Genomic DNA, 23,635 nt, shown 5'->3' with positions numbered 1-23,635 from the left:
GTGTCCCTCTGATTTGATAAGGGTGACGATAGTTTTTTTGCGTGTCCACTGCTCGTTTGCATTATACATTGTCATCTTAATAACAAATGCATGTTAAACACCGACCACACAGGGATGTTTACACATAAATATTACGATGCGTGTGATACACCGACTTGTCTGTCTCACAGTCCCTGAACCACATTATTTTCTCTACTGCCAAGCCCTATCTGCAGTGCTAAAGCGCTAAATAAAGCAAGTCTAGATTTCCTCCGGTTCAGGCAGAATGTCTGGTCTCCCTGGGTCTCCTTTTCAATTTAAATGGGCTTGTTTGTTACTATCAAAACTATATATATTCAGAGACTAAGCGTTAGCCTATACACCGACCACACATGGATGTTTACACATAAATATTACGACGCATGTCATAATCCAATCACACATGGATGGATACACATGCATATTACGATGACTGTCATACACCGACCACACGTGGATGTTTACACATGAATATTACGATGCATGTCATACACCGACTGCACATGGATATTTACACATGTATATTACGATTCGTGTCATACACCGATCACATATGGATGTTTTACACATGAATATTACGATGACTGTCATACACCGATCACACATGGATGTTTACACATAAATATTACGATGCATGTCATACACCGACTACACATGGATGTTTACACATGAATATTACGATGCATGTCATACACCGACTACACATGGATGTTTACACATGGATATTACGATGTATGTCCTACACCGACCACACATGGATGTTTACACATGAATATTACGATGCATGTCATAATCCAACCACACATGGAAGTTTACACATGGATATTACGATGCATGTCATACACCGACCACACATGTATGTTTACACATGAATATTACGATGCATGTCCTACACCGACCACACGGAGATGTTTAGACATGAATATTACGATGCATGTCATACACCAATCACACATGAATATTTACACATGGATATAACGATGCATGTCATAATCCAACCATACATGGAAGTATACACATGAATATTACGATGCATGTCCTATACCGACCACACGGAGATGTTTACACATGAATATTACGATGCATGTCATACACCGACCATACGGAGATGTTTACACATGAATATTACGATGCATGTCATACACCGACCACACATTGATGTTTACACATGAATATTAGGATGCATGTCCTACACCGACCACACAGGGATTTATATACATGGATATTACGGTACAATGATATACAGCTGATGATTTTTGATGGTTTTCGACCTTTCTCGATGGTTGTCACTAAGTAAATAAACTCTCTGAACATATTCTTAAATACATTTTCATAAATGGGTTAATGCTATAAATACAGTTCGGACAAAGTTACGACATGATGCATATCTCAAACATTTTGAATAGCAGTAAATGAGTGAGTGAGTCAGTTGTGAGGTGTTGGCTTTAGCGCCGCCCTTGAAGAGTCACTTACGTCATGGCGTGTCAATTTCAAGGCCAGGGCCCCGATCCACAACGCGTTCGTAACATTACGACCTGTCGTAACTCTACAGTTTATCATAGGCTTACGAATGTCGTAACGCTACGAACCCTTTCTGGGTTGCAAAATCTCGAAACATGGTCAAATCAAACTTAGAATCAAGATCCGATTAAGATGAAGGCTAAAAGTGGAAGTATGACGATCGCAACCGGGATTTAAAAAAATAAAATGGATTAGTCAGAGTCCAGTTTATAGACAGATTCCACTGTAGGAGTTAGCAGGCCAACAATATATGGTACTGAACGATTTGAATCGAACTTGTGCCACAGAACGTGGGATCAAAGCTTGTTCTTCCTCAGGAGCGAGGCCAGTGAGTTATTTTGAGGTAAATCGTAAAACCATGCCAAATGGGGACAATTGGGAAGCACTTTTCTGTTGTTCCTTCAGTGATATTGCTGAGGTATTGCTAAAACCGGCGTAGGACTCACACATTTGCTCACTGTGCATGCACGATATACATACACATACTTATACTATTGCATAGATCGTACATCTGAGTTTTGTATTTGTGGACTCGGCGAGTTACGGGTATTTGTGATTTAAGGGCCAGCCACCCCCACCCCACCCCAAGCTGGGGTTAAGTACATATACACAACTTAGGCCAGCCGATGTTTGACGTAAACCAGTCAACGTGTTAACATCGGTCAGCTGGAGTAGAAACGATACGTCTTTGTCACCAGGTGATCGTAACTCTTAACATAGACTTACGACATTCGTAGCGCTACGATCGTTTAGAGGAAAGGGGCCTTTGGTGAACATTCATGCGTCGGGCAACTGCACGTTGAGAATGGCCAGCTTCAAGCAAACCAATGGCGATATGACGGTTGGCTTCATTTAGACGTGGCATTTTGCGTTCGTCAACAATATTCCAAATACAGTGAATAATCGACAGACAGCGATCAACCTTTTATACCCATCATTGAGCCTATTTGATCCTCAACTTTCACGTGCATTGCAAGTGAATTGTGTATTCTGTTACATTACACGCCGAAATTGAAAATCATGCGTTAAATACGGGTATTTTACGGATGGTGCGTTTTGTTGTGATGTTTCAAAACATAAACACCATAGGACTCATAAACAGAGCAAAACCTTTTGTAAAATGAATCACGTTTTAATTCATTGCTACATGAAATTGCTATTTTCATGATGCGTTTCTTTTTTGGGAGAGTATAGATAGATATTTTATTACCAAGAACAGGTACATGAGTTCATCTTGCGTCACCCTGTGGCTTTAGCTCGACATTATTTTAAATATCCGAACAAAACTGGCATATAAGTAGATCCTTGTCATTTGCGATCTTTTTAAAGCGTTTGTTGGAAAGGTAGATTAAAACATTACTGCAAACTACCGTTAGGGTGCACATGGACCAATATTCGTGATACGATGACATTAATTAGAAATAGAGAACTAACCTGACCACCGATCAAATGACAAGCATGGGATACTGTATAAATGTTGGGGATTTCCAGTCACTTATGCTAGACTTCACAGCGACTACATGAACACGTTGTCAGGCTTGATGACGTGGTTAGTGTCATCGTACCAGGGTTCGGGTGACCCTGGCACCGTCAGGCTGCTAAGGCTCATCATCAGCTCAGGGCCCTTGCCCCCTCTACACGCAGCCCAGACAGTGAAAGGGACTTCACCCAGGAAACGCTGCCTAGTCGAACCTACCAAGAATTTTCCGGAGAACATGCAGGCTCCCCAACACTGCAGCCTTCTGAATTACCCAGAGTGTCAGAGTGTGCCCCCGATGGAGAACCCGGACACACGAGGTACCAAACCAAGATCACTGAGAACAATGGGGAGCCAGACGACAGTGTCCTTAGGATGCAAGCGAGATATTTCAAAGGCGATGTCCGCATATTAAGCATGCCTTTCCTGAATCTTGCCGTTGCTGTAAAAAAGGACAAAAAATTCAATGATATAAATAAATTCATTAGCCTTATCAAAAAGGACAAGGTCAGGTTTATTGCCTGGAATTCTTCTGAGGCACGTATTTGGCTATTCCAAAAACGTTTAAAAGCATCATTTTCCATGACGCCCTGGACATGTTCAATCTCGTACCATGGATGAAACTCGGAGTCAAAGCCACAGGCATGGCAAAGACGTTAGTAGAAGCAACGAGTCATATCATCATGTCTTTTAAGATAAACTGTTTGTGCCAAGGAAGAGCATCCACTGGCAAGTTATTGGACAGTCTGACACACCTGAAACATCACCTGCTGCTTTAGCACACACCTGAAACATCACCTGCTGTTTCAGTACACACCTGGAACATCACATGTTGCTTCAGTACACACATGAAACATCACCTGCTTCTTCAGAACACACCTTAAACACCACCTGACACACCTGAAACATCACCTTCTGCTTTAGAACACACCCGAAACATCACTTGCTGCTTCAGTACACACCTGTAACATCACCTGCTGCTTCAGAACACACCTGAAACATCACCTTCTGCTTCAGTACACACCTTAAACATCACCTGACACACCAAAACATCCTTGCTGTTTTAGTACACAATTGAAACATCACCTGATGCTTCAGCACACACCTGAAACATCACCTGACACACCTGGAACATCACCTTCTGCTTCAGTACACACCCGAAACATCACCTTCTGCTTCAGTGCACACCTGAAACATCCTTGCTGTTTTAGTACACAACTGAAACATCACCTTCTGCTTCAGCAACACACACGAAACATCACCTGATGCTTCAGTACACACCCGAAACATCACATGACACACCTGAAACATCACCTTCTGCTTCAGTACACACCTGAAACATCACATGACACACCCGAAACATCACCTGATGCTTCAGTGCACATCTGAAACATCACCTTCTGCTTCAGTACACATCTGAAACATCACCTTCTGCTTCAACATCTGCTTCCAGTGCACCTGAAACATCACCTTTGCTTTTTAGTACACACACCTGAAACATCACCTGACACACCACACGAAACATCACCTGATGCTTCAGTGCACACCTGAAACATCACATGACACACCTGAAACATCACCTGATGCTTCAGTACACACCTGAAACATCACATGACACACCTGAAACATCACCTTCTGCTTCAGTGCACACCTGAAACATCACATGACACACCTGAAACATCACCTTCTGCTTCAGTGCACACCTGAAACATCACATGACACACCTGAAACATCACCTTCTGCTTCAGTACACACCTGAAACATCACCTGATGCTTCAGTACACACCTGAAACATCACATGACGCACCCGAAACATCACCTGATGCTTCAGTGCACACCTGAAACATCACCTGACACACCCGAAACATCACCTGATGCTTCAGTGCACACCTGAAACATCCCTGCTGTTTCAGTGCTCACCTGAAACATCACCTGACACACCTGAAACATCACCGGCTGCTTCAGCACACACCTGACATATAACGAGGAACTTTGCTATTCATGTCACACATACCGTGTTTCTATGATATCCACCTGAACATGAGTTGCTAGTTCACGACACCTACTTTAAGACTCAGTCACTCACTCCTTTTCTACTACGACTTGACTGGAGTAAAGGAACCAGATCTTGACCCTTATTCTCGAAACGTTCGTAGCCTTAAGAATTCTTAACTTTGATCGTAGCCAATGTGTTAAGAATGGGCTTACGAAGTTCGTCGGGTTACGAACGTTTCGAAAATAGCTAGCCTGGACCGCAACATACCATAGTGTCACTATAGCAGTGCATCAAAAGTTTACTGTACATTTATACGTTTCCTGTCAAAGACAACATCTTATTCTGAAACCAACATGTCTGAACCGTGGACGGCTGTGTGGTTTTGAAAGTAACACAGGAAAGAAGATTACGAAAATAGATTTTATTCAACATAACAAAATGAACAATGATAAAAGAATCGGCAGCACACAATGGAATCAAACACACACTGCAATGCTGATACAAGACATACTTTAGGAATGTTACGAAAAGGTGAAGCATCATGAATGAAAAATACACTGAAGAGATAATTGACAAACAGTGATGCCCATATAGTCCGGAATGTTAGATAGAGAGTCCAGATAAACGAGTTTCCCTATTAACAAATATGCTTCTGTGAAATGTTACTGTTTATATCGATATTCCTGGCAGTAACGGTTCAGAAAACACGGCGTCTGATAGCAGGATAAATGCAAATGTAGATTTACCGAATTTTCATTCAAATAACGGTATAACACCAAGGAACACCTTTTGGCTCGACTTAGAAAAACACATTGTTTGTGTAGCACTGTGACGTACCAGTGACGTCACCATTCGTCTGTTACGTCATACGCGACATTGTATCTCAAGACTTGTTGTATTTCCATAACCGATTAACCAACTGACCAATTTCCCATTTGTGAAAAAATAATATTTCGCCGATTTGGCGGGTTAATTATTTCTGGTTAATCTTACCATTACATGGACTAATAAGGAGAATACGACGTATTGTTAAAGAGGTACTTTCTGTTATGTTGCATAGCGAGGTACAATCGTGATTTTATGATGGTGAACATAACTCAAAAGTAGTAGTCATCAAAGTAATATGTGTGTTTTAACTTCAAGACTTGGGAATAATGTTTTATAACAAATACAATGAACCTTCTTGTGTTTTGATTTTAAATATACAAAACAGTCTAAGACGTCAATGGCGGGTCTAATCTCGAAGGTTAATCAGCATGTGATGATTTTAGTGAAACGAGTATGAAATTCTCTATGCATTGGACAAATCCAATGGAATGGGTTCTTTCACATATGAATAAGTCAGCCGAACGCTTAAACGTTCATCATGGTGTCCGATACTATGCTGTAATATTGAAACATTCAGGATGCGATAAATAGTTAGCAACTTGTAGTTGCAATGAATTGGCAGTATATCTGAACTATGGAAGACATATGGTTTACGTGAAAGGCAACACCATTCAAATAGCGAACACACTGAGCTTTGCAATGAATAGGCAACATTACTGAAATATTGAATCCTCGGTTTACGTGAAAGGCAACACCATTCAAATAGTGAACACATTGAGCTTTGCAATGAATGGGCAATATTATTGAACTATTGAACACATATGGTTTAGGTGAGTGAGTGTGGTTCTACGCCGCTTTTAGCAATATTCCAGCAATATTACGTCCGGGTACACCAGAAATGGGCTTCACACATTGTACCCATGTGGGAATCGAACCCGGGTCTTCGGCGTGACGAGCGGACGGTTTAACCACTCGGCTACCAACGGCCTCGTGTTTACGTGAAAAGGAAACACTATTCTAACAGTGAACACATCGAGCTTTGCAATGAATGGGCAACATTATTGAAATACTGAACACGTATGATTTACGTGAAAAGGCAACACTATTCAAATAGTTAAAACCTTGTGATTTGCAGTGATTCATCAGTTGACAACACAACTGAAACAAATATGGTTGGCATAAATTGGCAACACGACTGAAACACTTATGCACATGTTTTGCATGAATTAACAGCACCATTGAAACGTTGAAGACGTAGATTGCAATGACTTGACAGCGCCGTTGACAAAATGAACCTGTCCATGAACATGACCTCACGACTTGTTACGAAGCTTCGCTATTTATTGTATTCCATGTTCCATCGACAGACGTTTGACGTACATTGGGTCGTCTGCCTCTTCTTCTCCATTTGTTCTTCTTCTTTCTTCTTCCTCTCCTATTTTTACGTCTGTTCCTTCTCTTCTTCTCCCGTCCTCGTCTGTTGCGACGCCCCTTTCTGGTCTTTTCCCCCTCGGTATTCTGCATTCTCCCAGACTTCCTCACCATTGCCTTGACAACAGTAATGCCCTTCTTGCCTTTCTTTCTTCGTCTAATCTTCTTACACCGGACCTTCGTCCCGGTCGAGTCAGAGCAGCGTGTCCGTTGTCCCCCACGAGCTTTCACTGAAAGACGAATGAGTTTGGCTTTACACCGCTGTTAGCAATATTCAAACAATATCACGCGGGGGACACCAGAAATGGGCTTCACATAATGTGCCCATGTGGGGAATCGAACCCGGGTCTTCAGCGTGACGAACGAACGCCTTAACCACTAGGCTACCCCACCGGCCCCACTGAAGGACGAAAAGTATACAATGATTTATCATCTTGTCAAATGAGAACCGTGGCAACAGTGCAGTAAAGGACGATGTCGTATAACCACAACGCAACTCACAGAATGGAGAAGTACGAATTTTGAAAAATCGAATCTATAACTTCGCTGTGATCAATCACAGTATCGAAACGTTTCTGAATTATCATCATAATCATCATCTTCATTATCACCATCATCGGTACCACCACCATCATCATCATGACGACGACGACGGTGGTGATGATGATGATAATTATGATGATGATGATGAAACGTTTCGATACTGTAAATTGACGAGAGCTAAGTTGAAGATTCGATTTTTGAAATTTCGTTTCTTGAACAATGAAACCGTCTCCTTTAAGATGAAAGCAGTTGACAAGATTTATCTGCTTCTTGATGTCACTCGACCCGTGAATGTCCGGGTTAGAATGTACCTTCAGTAACCCATGCTTGTCGTAAGAGGCGACTAACGGGATCGGGCTCGCTGGCTTGGTTGACACATGTCATCGGTTCCCAATTGCGCAGATCGATGCTCATGCTGATGATCACTGGATTGTCTGGCCAAGAGTCCATTATTTACATACCGCTGGACTATTGCTGAGTGCGGCGTAAAACTAAACTCACTCACTCTCTCTTGATGTCACTAACTCACCTCCAGTACTACGGCCGTGCTTTTTGCGCTTCATCATATCCTCGCAGGTATGTGATGGCAACGTCTTCGTCTCTCCGCTGGACTTCACTGCAGCTGCAAGTGAACAAGAACACCATGTATAATGACGCGATGCTTTGACGAAGATGGGCCAATCGTCTCCAAAAGGACCTCGGTCAGTAATGGTAGGACACCATACTGGACGTACTTTTATGCAGATGACGATAATGATATATGACAGCTTGGTGGAAGTTATGAACCTAACATAAGCATTGAGATGTACAGATTGCCGTTACCTTTGTAATAATATGTGTCATACCAAAACTATGTTTTTTCTTGGTATCCCAATTTGACTTAAACAAATGCCTGTCTTCTCGGAAACCGTCCCTCGGGTTCTAAGGGGTTTCTCCGAACCTGAAAGTACATCCAAGTGCAGCTCCTTTGGACAACCGTGAGGCCGTGCCACCTTCCTTTCACATACTCCCTCTGTATTACGTACTCTCTCTATTACGTATTCCCTTCACTCTCGTACTCTGTCTGTCTGTCTATCTGTGCCCTCTCTCTCTCCCTCCCCTCCCTCTCTCTCTCTCTCTCTCTCTCTCTCTCTCTCTCTCTCTCTCTCGTTCTCTGTATGTAATCTTTAAGGCTGCGTTAAACTCTTGATCACCTACACACAATGCTGTACAAGTGTTCATTCTTACTTTGAAACTTTAGAATGAAACCTTTCCCTCCTTTTGATCGCATGGACACGTGGAACTGCAGCATGACACATCCATCCTTGACAGTAATGTCCACATTCTGGCTCCCTCTCACCTTCTTCATCTCACCCTTGGCGTTGAAGAACCGGAGATTATCCTGTCTTGTGTCAGGGTCAAGGTCGATTTCCTCAGTGTATATACGTAAACCGTACGTGTTGTGGACAGGGATGTATTTACGACATGTGGTTTCAATTGCAGAGTAGTGCCATGGGTAGTTGGAGTGGCTACGTATGATACCAGCTGTGGCGTTGATGACGTCAATGGCTCTGTCACAAATGTTGAAGACAGACCCTGAAAGTCAGGGAAACCATATTAAATGAAATAATCATATTAACGCTTCAGTCAGTAAGTGAGTTTAGTTTTACGCCGCTTTTAGCAATATTCCAGCAATATCACAGTTGGGGACACCAGAAATGGGCTTCACACATTGTACCCATGTGGGGAATCGAACCCGGGTCTTCGGCGTAACGAACGAAAACGCTTCAGTATTTACCGGTGGGGTTGCCTGGGTCCCGTTCCACAGAGCGTTCGTAGCGTTACTACCTATCGTTACGCTATACTTTACCATAGGTTTACGAAGGGCATAGTGCTACGAACGTTTTATGGATAGGGTGCCCGGTGTTTAAAGCTCCCGATTTCACGTCGAAATTCGGGTTCGAGTTTCCTTTCCGCTAGGGTACAATGTGTGAAGCTCACTTTGGTGTGATTGCTGAATTATTAACCGCTCAGTCAGAAGGATATTCCATAATGTATTTCACTTAAGAGTGAGTGAGTGAGTCTAGTTCTACGCCGCTTTTAGCAATATTCCAGTAATATCACGGACACACGATCTGGGGGACACCAGAAATAGGCTCACACATTGCACCCATGTGGGGAATTGAACCCGGATCTTCGCCGCGACGAGCAAACGCTTGTTAACCACTAGGATACCCCACCGCCCCGTTTCACAGAAGAAGAGTAGCGTTATGGTTATAGTGTTCTATCGCCACGTAGAAGATCCGACTCGAATACAATACGATAATCATGTGACTAATCCGTTTCACATCATAATGATATTTCTAGAATAACTTTTAATGGTACTTAGAACAACTGACAAAGAAAACAAGTGGTTTGATTATTCATGTAAATATTAACTCTCCGATTCATGTATTATAACGTTTTCTTTGACAGTCTTGCTGACTCGGTTGGCACATGTCATCGTATCCCAATTACGTACATTGATGCCCATAATGTTGATCACTGGACTGTCTGGTTCAGAGACCGCCGCTACATTGCTGGTATATTGCTGAATATGGCGTTAAACAACAACCAACCAAACATACTTACCTTTGGGCTTACACTGATAGCTCTCCACTGAGATGTATTTGGGAACCTGGGCCAAACAGTTCATCGTGCTTGTCATGGTTAAAGGAACTCCTCTCGTCCAGCTGAAATCACACGCGTTCTTCCAGTAGCACCGATTTCGTTGAGTGATGAGAGTATGGGTGAGGCCTTGACAATCTCCGGGAACAGACATGCATTGTCCGCCATTGCTCACACCAGCTACAAATTCAGGTTTGAATATCACGTGACCGGAAGGACACACGATACTCATGGAATCTTTCCTGCTGACGATGCATTTGTCAACAGAGCCTGTAACTGTGAATGGAAAAAGTGAACAAATAAATTCAAGTATCATATAGTATGGCATATTCTAGTTGTAAACAAAGTCATAAACTGCTCACAGAAAGTAGGGGATATTGAAGTTAAACACAGCATCAAAAACAAAGGAATGTAGATTCCTCCGAGTGCTTTAGGTATGTTTGAGAGGATAACCATTGGCCCACCTTAACATGTTGCACATTGACCACCAGGCGTCCTTGGATCCGGAAACATTGGACCCAAACGAATCAGGGGGGTGGATATGAAATATCGCATCATGTTTCACATATGCAGATGGTAAAATGCACGTGCCGCATGTGCAAGGGTGGCTATAAATGTGGGTCTAGGACCATGACCATCCATCATTTCACCACTTCCACAATGCAAAGATTAAAGATTGAGAGCCATAGGGATGCTCCAGTCCGGAAAAACACAATCCCACTTAGCAGCAGAACTGTTGTTGTGGACACGTTACACTGCCACTGGAAGAGTTCAGGATAGGCCTCGAAGTGGTCGCCTCAGATGTACCACCACCGGCGGATCATCACTGGAGTCCTCCGTGATCGTCCACAAAATGCGACACAGTTGCTGCAAGTACACAGACAGGCCACTGGGAAGCGCATCTCCACACAGACTATACGGAACCGTCTCCATGCTGCATGCCTTCGACCTTACATTCCGTTGCCCGTAACAAACCACCACGGGCAAGCCCGGAGACCAGCGGTGGAGCAATGCCCAGTGATCCCATGTGATGTTCAGCTTCACCTTGGACTTCAATGACGGCCGTCATCGTGTCTGGCGACGCCCTGGTGAACGCTAATACACAGCTGCCGAGATTACACATGATCGATATAGAAGAGGGTCTGTTATGGTGTGGGGTGGGGTGATGATGACGGGCAGGTCCGATCGCCACATCTGCCAAGGGAGAGTCACTGGTATCTACTACCCTAAACATGATCCCGCCACACGTACTGCCGTTTGCATGTTGCCACGGACTAGGTTTCATTTTACAGGATGATAACGCCAGACCTCATCGTGCTCGCGTTGTCCTTCATCTTCGTCAGCACCAAATCCAAACTCTTCAATGGCCAGCAATGTCTCCGACCTCTCCTCCGTAGAGCATGTGTGGTATACGCTCGGACGAGTGCAGAGGCGGCACACTACCCCCCACTCCCACCCCACCCTCCCAAACACACACACACACACCACCCAATGTCAGGACTTGAAGGTACTGGACGTGGGACTTTAAGAGGAATGTCAGAGGATTCCTCAAGTTGACATTTTACACCTCATTAGGAGTATGAAACGGTGATGTCATGCTTGCTTGGCAGCTAATGGTGGGCCAACCCGTTATTAACCCGTTTGTGGCATTTGGGTTACCAACCCTGGTGAACTTCGCAGTGTCTACAAAAACGTCTCCATCGTTATCAAAGTTAATTTGTTGAAAAATGTTGCCAGACATCCTTATTTCCACATGAACATTGTTTCCAAATGGCAAGTAAACATACGTTTACTTTTATTTGTCTCAAATTTACAATATCCCATACTTTTTGTGAACACTATATATGAAACTCGGGTGTTCCTTAGGTTCTTCTAAACAAGTGAAATACAATACTATGAATTGTACATATTGTCATCTTGTTCATCACACTACTGAAAAGAAATTATTAAGACTCACCAGTGACCGCTGTGTTTGTCAGTTGTGAGTTTTTTACGGACGGCGTCTGTACCAGATCCTTGATTGTCCGTTGAGTGCTCTCGTCCTTCATGTCTGTTGAATAAACCAGTGAATTTTGATGAACCTCTTTATTAAACCCGTATTAAAGACTGCTGACCGAATTGCGGCTCCATAGACTACTCTAGCATCTGTCGAAACAGAATCTGTACGTGCCAACCATGACCATTTGAGTCAGTAGTTTTGATATCTCTATGAGTATTGGTAAACGAAGTGTAAACACGCCTGCATTATTTGTCTTCGACATTGAACCATTCATTAATATCATTAACGGCACTTGGGTTTGGGGTATATGTGTCAAAAACACAGGGCACATCAAAGTTTATGGGATGACGTGTTAATTGCCTAACATACGTAAATATCAAAATATGGCAGTGCTGACGTTCCATCACGGTATAGGCCTGTAAGTCTCACGAGGCACAACTTCTGGTACTAAGCTGGTTCACGGCTCCCACCTCAACTTGCGACATGAGAGGGGGTCCCTGCATACTTCCGGTACCAGATTTCCGGTGACAAGCGTATATTCAAGAACAAGATCTGGTTCCAAACTGCGCGACCGCCAAATATGACTTTACTAGACCAGACCAAGTGTACAACCATGCTTAGCTGTCACAGCTGCTGAGAGTCGTAATTGTTGGGTAATTTTGGGATGGTTAGATCGGAAAGTTGTTATTCCTTCAAGGATTATCTGTTCCTTACTGTCAACTGACAGCCATGAGGACATTCGAAAAGGTATGAAATGTTGTTTGTCACCGGAATTACTAAGGTCTCGCGAAGTGCCGTGACCTACTTACGGGCCCTATTGTGTTAGTGGTTGAACACATGAGATACTTACACAGTGACGGGTTTACAGCACGCGTTATGTTAGGTCTTCCAGCCATTTTTATCACAAAAAAGGTTTTGACTTACATTCGAATCGAAGTATGAACCCTCGTCCTGCCCGCCTCCCTGCTGATATGCTGAAGGTAATAGTGACGTTTTCCCCTTGTATTAGGAAGTTTTCCTCATTCGATTCCAAGCCGCGTCTGTAAAACAACACTTTATCCCTTGGTCCCGCCTGGCTTGAGATCTTCAGATGATCCTGGTTGTGGCCATTGGTGTCAAGGTCGTCCACCGTGATCACCAAGGTATGTCCAGGTCGGAAACGGAGCACCTGACTGCATGACGTCATCATGTCGTCATAGTTGTAGGGGTAACTTGGGCTGCTACGTATGACGCCTTTAGTGATACGTGACAGCTGGGAATCACGGGAACAGATATCGAGGATTTCATCTGAAAACGGTCCAGCACGTCCTTTTTAATCATATCTTTGCTTTGTCTCTAAACATATATACTTACTTGATACAAACAAATAATTCCATATAAATTGGAAAGGAGCCCCAATAGGACGTGAGATTGAGACAATCAAACCTTGCTTCAGTTTGGGCTTCAGCACTACAGAACGGGCTGGGCGGAAGGGAAAATAACGCGATTTAAGGACTGGGAGACAGACTTCCACTTATTATGGCTATATTCTTTATATATTCATAATGTAGATAATTAGTGTACATATATTTTTATTTCAGACAGACAATAAGAGGGTCACTCAAACAGTACCTATGATCACAAAATGCTGTGGTGTTGTCATACCTGATTGAATATACATGGAATTGTCACGTCTGACAGAATACACGCGGTGTTGTCACATCTGACAGAATATACGTGGAGTTGTCATACCCGACTGAATACATGTAGGATTGTCATACCTGTCTGAATACATGTAGGGTTGTCATACATGACGTATGTTGGCCTGACACTATCACACGTGGTGTTGACTGGGGACGTCATGGGCTGAGTACTTCTCCAACGTAGTTTACACCACTTGCTCCAGAAACACGCCGCCCTCTCTTTCCTTAGTTCGAGGGTGAGACCTGTACAGTCGCCATCTTGGAACCTGCACCTGTCGTTAGCGCTTGCTCCCAGAACAATCTTAGGTTGGTAGATCACGTGATCCGAAGGGCAGTTGAAGATGATCTTATCTTCCCGACGATCTATGCATTGCGTTATCCAAGCTATCGCACCTGGAATGGTAGGAAGTAAAAACCTGATAACGTGTTAAGAGCTATAATTACTTCTACACCAGCATTTATAAGGTACCACTTATCGTCCGTGTTCTCTCTAGCCGTATTTAACAAGCGCAGCGAGATACGTTTTGAAACAACGATATGTTACATAATTGGTATCTGACAGGCGAGAGCAGCAATCTGGTTCTTGTACACCATAAAACCGCACCATTTTAACATAAATCAATGCTTGTTTGGCCTTATCCTCCTTATCGTATTAATGAACAACACAGCGTCAAGAGTGATGTTTGGATTGCCAAGGTGTTAATAATAACGGGAACTAGATACGATCAGATACCAACATATGTTAATATTATGTAAAAGCTAATCTTAATCGTTCAGCAAGTTACGATGCGGATCATTGCCACTGGAAGTGTAAGTTGGACATTTTACACGACCCATAACACCATTAGAAAATCGCACATGCTAATTTTATAACAGTGCCTCTTGCGAGGACAAGGTTCATTTTCTTGTTGAATGTAGTTTTTATAACGAATTGGATATGAGCTCTTTAATAAACTAGACATAAATGATAGGTCCCTCAGTGCCTTATCCTCAGCTGATAAAACTATTTACATAGTATCTAACGGATGCCATATAAAATCCATAGCCGCAACGGTTTTTACAATGTTTTCTTTTAGGAATGTCCTTTCATCTTTTACCTTTTATGATATTTTACAGTATTAACCTTTTAACATATTACTTTTATGTCCTATATGTATTTAGTGTCTCATAGGTCAATGTTGGCCGGACACTTTTATGAAGTGTGTGACCCTTAAATACAATATTTTTCGTGTCTTTCTTCTTTCTTCTCTATATTTTACCAAAACAAGCTATCACTCTGACACCACCTATGTTACACTTGGGGTTACACTTTCTTTATGTGTACAGAGTCGAATATTTTCTCCAAAACGCTGCAGGCCCTCAGGCCCTCAGGACCCAGAACCATAAAAAGTTGTGGGTCCTGATCAGAATGTGTAGGTCCTTTATTTTAGCTACAACATAAGAAATTCCCAGCAAACAAACTATGTGACAACTAACAAACTGAGTTAAAGAGCTTAATCTAACTCTAGTGACTGACTAGTCTCCATGTTGTGGTGGGAGACGCGGTGGCTGAGTGGCTTTGATCGCTCACTTTGTGCGATCCATGCTGGTGCCTCAGTTTAGGTAGTGCTACGTATCCCGGTTGGGTAGTGTTCCAACACTGTGACTGACAAATCACTGACATTGACTTTGAATGATTGTAACTGACAATGACTGACTTGGGCTGACAAATGACTGACTGTGACTGACCGTGACTGACAATGACTAACCTTGACTGACAATGACTGACACTGACTGACTTTGACTGACCGTGACTGACAATGACTAACTTTGACTGACCGTGACTGACTTTGACTAACTTTGACTGACAATGACTGACTTTGACTGACCGTGACTGACAATGACTAACTTTGACTGACAATGACTGACTTTGACTGACCGTGACTGACATTTGACTGATGGTGACTGACAATGTCTGACAATGACTTACTTTTACTGAACGTAACTGACCATGACGGATCGTGACTGGCTGACTGTAACAGACGATGACTGACCGTGACTAAAAGTCTGACTGACTGACTGACAATGACTGACTGACGGCTGACGTGACGGACCAATGACTGACGATGACTGACAAAGACTTGACTGACTGACCATGACTGACAATGACTAACTGACCGTGACTGACAATGACTGACTGATGACTAACTTTTGACTAACTTTGACTGACCGTGACTGACGACCATGACTAACAATGACTGACTGTGACTGATCGACTGACAATGACTGACAATGACTAACAATGACTGACAATGACTGACAATGACTAACTTTGACTGATCGTGACTGACAATGACTAAATGACTTGACTGACAATGACCGTGACTGACTTACTTTGACTGACTACTGACTTTAACAATGACTGACTGACCGTGACTGACAATGACTAACAATGACTGACAATGACTGACAATGACTAACTTTGACTGACCATGACTGACAAATACTAACTTTGACTGACCATGACTGACCATGACTGACAATGACTAACTTTGACTGACCATGACTGACAATGACTAACTGTGACTGACCGTGACTGACAATGACTAACTTTGACTGACCATGACTGACCATGACTGACAATGACTAACTTTGACTGACATTTGACTGGTGGTGATTGACAATGTCTGACAATGACTTACTTTTACTGAACGTAACTGACCATGACGGATCGTGACTGACAATGATTAACAATGACTGACCATGACGGATCGTGACTGACAATGACTAACTTTGACTGACCGTGACTGACCGTGACTAACTTTCACTGGCCATAACTGACATTTGACTGATGGTGACTGACAATGTCTGACAATGACTTACTTTTACTGAACGTAACCGACCATGACGGATCGTGACTGGCTGACTGTAACAGGCGATGACTGACCGTGACTAAATGTGACTGACTGTGACTGACGGTAACTGACAATGACTTACAATGACTGACATTGACTGATCATGACTGACAATGACTGACAATGACTGACTGTGACTGACTGTGACTGACGGTGACTGACCATGACTGACAATGACTGACAATGACTGACGGTGACTGACGGTGACTGGCAATGACTGACAATGACTGACAAAGACTGACAATGACTGACATTGACTGACCGTGACTGACTTTGACCGTGACTGACAATGACTAACTTTGACTGAACGTTACTGACCGTGACGGATCGTGACTGACAATAACTGACTGTAACAGGCCATGACTGACCGTGACTGTCAATGACTGACCGTGATTTAGCAATGACTAACTGTGACTGACTGTGACTAACAATGACTGACTGTCACTGAGAATGACTGACTTTGACTGACCGTTACTGACAATGACTGACGGTGACTGGCAATGGCTAACTTTGACTGACAGTGACTGACAATGACTAACAATGACTGACCGTGACCGACCATGATTGACAATGACTGACGGTGACTGACCGTGACTGACAAAAACAACTTTGACTGACCGATACTGACATTTGACTGATGGTAACTGACAATGACTAACTTTGACGGACTGTGACTGACAATGACTGATTTTGACTGTGACTGACGATGACTGACAATGACTTACTCTTACTGACCGTGACTGACCGTGACTGACAATGACTGACTGTAGCAGGCCGTGACTGACAATGACTGACTGTAGCAGGCCGTGTCTGACCGTGACTGAATGTGACTGATCGTGACTGATTGTTACTGACTTTGACTGACCGTAACTGACACTTGACTTTGACTGGGGAGGGGATGTGTCAAACAATGTCTGTTCACTCACGAATTTGTTGATGTGTTTTGTTGTTGTTGATCTAAGTGCACTACAAAATCCGCTCAAACCTGATTACCCTCAGACAATCTTCCTGATGAAACCAGGATAGCGCGGCGTGTTTCATTCAGTGGCTGAAAGGGTGCATGGAGTGTCATTCTTTATCTGTGACAAAAACATCCACCATATGTAGGTCAACCCTTTCACAGTGGGAGGAAACTCTTGGCTAGGTCAAGTTCAATGTTTGTGTTGACGTCAAACAATGCATGACGCTTGTCATTCACCGAAAAGAGGACAAAGATGTACTGGGTAACTCGGTAATTTCGTATCAAATTGATAACGTATGTTTTGCGATCCCCTGTAGCGGTATACATGTGTGTGGTATAAACACGTTCTGGTACATATATTCAAAGTGACAAATATAATTCTTAAACGACAACATCAGGGAAGAATTTAGACTAACGCTTGAACATAAATAAATTTGATAGTAACAAATAATTCCAATTAAATTGAAAAGGAGTCACAATGAGATGGGAGATCCATAGCCTGAGGAAATCTAGACTTGCTTCATTTAGTGGTTGGGAAAATAATATGTTTCAGGGACTGTGAGGTAGACTAGGAATAATTGTGTCCATTATATGGTGACAATTGTATGAATTGAACCATTGTGCAGTATTGCCTTATTATAGAGTATTGCTTTATGTATATTAAGTGTATTAAGTACAAGGTGTTGACAGTACATGTATTTTCTATGTAAGCTAACATAGGAGCATCCCAATTGAATTTTCATCTCCCTGCGGAGGATACAATATTTCATAATACAGTGTCATATTGGTGGAATTGTGTGAGTGAGTTTAGTTTAGTTTTACGCCGCATCAAGCAATATTCCAGCTATATGGCGGTGGAATGGTGTGAACCCTACGTGCTATCTATAACACATCGATATTTAAAAATAAAGTCTAATAAATGAAATGCAATACGCACTTTCGAATGATGCATCTATATAAATAGATGTATCATATGGTTTGAATTATAAAGAAATTGTCAAAGACTTACCTCTAAACACCAGCACGTGGAGAACTACATTCAGCAGCCCGCTGACACCCATACTGTGAGGCATTGTGGCATAGGGATTCCCCGGTGACCTATTTATACATCTATAATTCGCTTCCTCGATGTCACCTTAAGCCTCTTATTTTGCTTGCATTAATCTTAGGTATAGCTATATTTGAAAACAAAAAAATTATTTCGTATTTAGGAGATCATTCTGAGGAATCGTTATATTAATCCGACTATGAAACTTTTGTGAAATAAATATGAATCAATGCCAAGTTTGCACTTTCGTTTTGAATTCCCTGTGAATGATTTTCTTGCTCTTGGAAACGAAAATACAACACAATGGCTTAACATTAATTGTAATATCTAATGATACAATTTATTTTGAAACAATAAAAAGAAATATTCTGCGTTGGTCTATATGAAAACTAGGCCACAAGACGCAGGAAATCTTGACAGCTTTTGGAGGAAGAAAAGGGATCATAAGGAAAAGGGCTCCAGTATCAACGCGTCTGACACCTTGTCTCAAAGTTGTTGTTTTTTTTTTTTGGGGTCGGGGGTCATCAAAGTTTGAATGTGTCCTAAGGTCAGTCCAACTTGACCCACCTCCCCATGATAAATGACCAGACCCTAAACACTTCAAAAGAGGATTTGACTACCATATTACAAACCTTATTAAAAAGGAAACTTGTCGATAACAGTCGGAGAAACAGGGGCAACCAAAGGCCTAAATCTGCTATAGACCACTACGGAATAACTCTTTTCTAATTCGTTTCATTTTTAGCCACAAATAAACATGGATGTATGTCTTTTTTGTTTGCTATGTTCTTTTTTATTAGCCGTAATATTTTTTTATATTTTTACAGACATGGGGTTTATGTGTGAACCCAGTTTCAGGATTATATTCAATCAATCTTTATAGGCCTACAACACATTTATATACACAGTATTTACAACTGAGCAGCAGAAATACATATGTCAAATATTTACAGATTACAAACTTCCTATGTATAAATCCAAAATAGATAAACATTGACAGGTTCTGTAATTCAATAGTATTTTTACTTGTACTTGTTAATAGTATATAGTCATTTTTATTTGATTTGAATGGGTATAATAGTAGGATGTTAATATTTCTTTCTAAGATTTTCATAGGCGGGACAGATAAAAAGAAAATGGTATTCGTCTTATACAACATTAACGTTACAGAGGTTGCAGATTCTATGATTACGAATATTAATATAACGCCCAGTTTCAACAAACAACTCGTGCAAATGAGCAGCAGGATTATATTGCAATATCTAAGAACGCGTTTCCACAGTGTTTCATGGTTTACATTATGTTTATCACTTGAAGGTGTACCTGTTCAAACACACCTTAAACTCATTTCAATTAGCTTTAGCGGAATATTCCAGTCGGCGCCCACGCTTTCGACGACGGAAGGAAACCTTTTCTATGAGGAAATATTTCTGATTATGTTTTTATGCTGGACTTTTATCAACTTTACTGCGCACTTTATTTAGGATTCACAGAAATTCACAAGATTTCCTAAATTAGGTTAAGAAATGCGCTCAGTGAGTGAGTGTGTGCATCTGCACGCTGAAGCCAAAGTGGATACAAACTGTAGCGCAAATACGGTTGCGCAGTAAAGATAAAATGACCAGTGTTCCTATAGCGAGCAAAGGTTGGCTACGTGCTTCCCTCGCTTCTGTTCGAAAAATATTTATAATATCAAAATAAAATATCGCCACCATCAAAGGTAGACACCCATTTCCTCACAGGGTTGTGCTCTCAGATTTCCAACCTCATATTTAATAATTACTCACGTACAAATATATTCAACATTTTAAGCGCCACTCGTGGCATATCACATCGTTCTTCGCCTCCGTTACCCCTGCCAGCTTCCGGTTCAACGCACTCTATTTGAAGTGATTAAAAGTAAAAACATATCGACTTTGCAAAAGCACATGGCGACAATAAACAACATATTTTAACGCTCTTTGGTATGACGCTGCCAGAGTTTGAACAACTGAACTGCCGTACTAGGCTGATACGCTATCCTCTAGCCACAGGCGGTCTGAGCTTGAAGCATGAAATATATGAGTTGCATGATAAAGTTGCAATCACTTGGGAACACAGCCCAAGATAAAGACAAAGACAGGCAACACTCGGTTTGTTGGATTTTGGGATGTCAGTCATATATATTTTTCTTTTCACAAATACATTTTCAGGACATTGGGCATTCTGTGGTAATACCCCCAGGATGAAAAATCTATATCTTTGTCCCTGGACCAAACTGTTTCATCATCGTCGTAAAGTAAAGTGAAATGAGAATCAAGCAGGCCCCGAGCTTGACCATTCGATCCAGGCTTGACCATCCGGGACAAACTGAAAGACGGATTCCCCACGCAATACAACCATGTTCGGTGTTTAGGGCTGAATCTCTAGTTAACCTCCATTATCCAATCCCAGATTGACTATCTGATCCAAGCATAACTATACTGAACCACAAAAGAAACGTCGCTTTTCAAAACCAAATGCAAAATTTTTGTTCTTACAAAATGTTTTTATTTTATGATTGTATCGTTTTGTTAACATGTTTTTGAATCCAAACTGACAGTTATTACCAACAACAGTGTGTTTTCTGATGAAAAAGGATATCGACCAAACGCACCTAAAAAGGTAAACGGATTGGTAAAAGGTTCCGCATAGAAAAGGCACGTCCATATCGTAACAACCCTACCAATGAAAGCGAGACCCAAACTCGCCTGAAATCATTTTTGTGTCGACACAATCACCATAGCACGACTTACGAGAGATCAGAAGAACCAAGTCTTTGGACGATAGCAAGTTGGTCAGACTGCATTGAGGGTAGCCAATCATTTTAATGTTCATGTTAGGACAATCTACCGACTGCAGGAGTGTTTTCAGGTCACTAACAGCATCCAAGACCGTCCACGCAGTGGGCGACCTTCAGTAACATCACAACGTCAAGACCGACAGATTGTGCGCCACCATCTGCATAAGCGCTTCCCCCGAGCGACGGAAATAGCACGCCAGACCATTGGGACCAACAGACCCATCAGTGCCGATACATTGCGTAGACGTTTGCGCGGAAGAAACCTCTGCTGTCACAGGTTATGTCGTAATCCTGTCCTCACGGCTCATCACCGCCAAAACCGACTGCAATGGGCAACTCAGCATCGAAATTGGCGTTGTCGACAATGGATTATCGACTGTGGAAGCCGATATTGTGTTTCGACAGTCGATGGCAGAGTGAGAGTAGGGTGAAGGCGTGAGGAACTGTGTTCCAGTGAGTGTATTGTTGAAAGAGACTCGTGGGGTGGTCCAAGCATCATGGTGTGGGGTGCAATCGGTCTGAACCAGATAGTTTGCGCCGTGGTGTTCCACAATCTCGGTCCAGGATGAGGAAATGACGTAACAGCTGCTCGCTATACTGACCAAGTCATAAGACCCCACGTTGTACCACATGTTGGACGTTACAGAAATCACATCTTCCAGCAAGACAACGCTCGTGCCCACACTACCAGAGTAACATTTGACTTCCTAAGAAAACATGGCATCCAAACCCTACAATAGCCTGCACTCAGTCTTGATTTGGGTCCAATAGAACACCTTTGGGACGAGATTCAAAGAAGACTGAATGACCTCCACCAAAGGTCGACAACCGCTGCTGGACTCGATCAGGCATTTCACACAGTATGGACCCAAGTGCCTATGGCCTCCATCAACCGGCTAATTCATTCCATGTACAGACGATGCAAAGGTTTCATCGATGCCCATAGAGGCCACACACAATACTGACTTTGGGGTATCTTAATGGTACCATTTTTGGTGATTTTGTTTGTGTGAACTCCTTCTCTGATTCCCGAAAATTTGTTAACTACAACTGTCAAGTTTGAACTCAATCCTCCCTTTTGATTGTTAATTAGAGTGAATTAAAGTGTGTGCTTTAAGAAACCGCTATTTCTTTTGTGGTTCAGTATATTTAATCCAAGCCTGACCATCCAATCCAGGCTTGACCATCTAATCCAATCATGACCATCTGATCCAGGCTTGACCATTTGATCCAGGCTTGACCATCTCATCCAGGTTTAACCGATCCAAGCTTGAACATCTGATCCAAGCTTTACCATCCAGGGCGAACTGAAACCAATTTTCCCCAAACCCTAGGTATATGTTCTATTCTGAGGGTTGCATCTATAGTTAGCCTCTACCCAATGCTTAAGTCATTTCCGGGCAATACTTCCTGAAACCATTGGCCTTTGCCCCCCCTTGACTTTGACCGTCATTGACCTGAGCTCTGATGGCACAGTGAGTTGGTGCCGAAAGGTCATTATACGGCTTGATTTCCTGTCCAGCATCCGTGTGACTACCGGTAGCCATCACGCTTGTCATTATAATTTATAGACTTCGTGGGACAAGTGGGGCACAGGATGGTTATGTACACATGGTCAAGTATCTACTGGACTTGATTCAGTAGTTAACATAATGTGATTACATGAATTATTTCCTTCCCGATTTGCACTTGGAGACACTATCATCGATAACATCTTCAATAAGAACTCTCATATCTTCAATGAATAATCTTTTAAAGATATCTTTAGGC

At 42.3% G+C, this 23,635-nt stretch overlaps 1 protein-coding gene across 1 annotated transcript; it reads right to left on the bottom strand.

Annotated features, from left to right (window-relative positions):
- Nucleotides 1–5,420: 5,420 nt before the first annotated feature.
- Nucleotides 5,421–19,082, bottom strand: LOC124290682. The gene is made up of 8 exons (XM_046727479.1): nt 19,006–19,082; nt 14,220–14,534; nt 13,384–13,746; nt 12,418–12,510; nt 10,425–10,736; nt 9,042–9,389; nt 8,344–8,436; nt 5,421–7,501 (listed from the first exon to the last, which is right to left on the bottom strand). Exons 1-8 carry the CDS (start codon nt 19,067–19,069, stop codon nt 7,164–7,166), a joined length of 1,926 nt encoding a protein of 641 aa, XP_046583435.1. The 5' UTR covers nt 19,070–19,082; the 3' UTR covers nt 5,421–7,163.
- Nucleotides 19,083–23,635: the final 4,553 nt, after the last annotated feature.

The sequence above is a fragment of the Haliotis rubra genome, unplaced genomic scaffold (genome assembly GCF_003918875.1).
Source record: "Haliotis rubra isolate DU_JTF1 unplaced genomic scaffold, ASM391887v1 Scf470, whole genome shotgun sequence".
NCBI classification, from domain to species: domain Eukaryota; kingdom Metazoa; phylum Mollusca; class Gastropoda; order Lepetellida; family Haliotidae; genus Haliotis; species Haliotis rubra.
The sequence above is the reverse complement of the archived record's forward strand: the minus strand, read 5'-3'. Positions and strand labels throughout refer to the sequence as shown.

Excerpts from the sequence above, each read along its gene's own strand:
- LOC124290682 (XM_046727479.1), bottom strand. The coding sequence starts at position 19,069 with ATGCCTCACAGTATGGGTGTCAGCGGGCTGCTGAATGTAGTTCTCCAC. Across the intron at positions 10,737-12,417 it reads GACAAACACAGCGGTCACTG|TTACAGGCTCTGTTGACAAA; the intron begins GTGAGTCTTAAT and ends TTCCATTCACAG. Across the intron at positions 9,390-10,424 it reads CTATCAGTGTAAGCCCAAAG|GGTCTGTCTTCAACATTTGT; the intron begins GTAAGTATGTTT and ends CCTGACTTTCAG.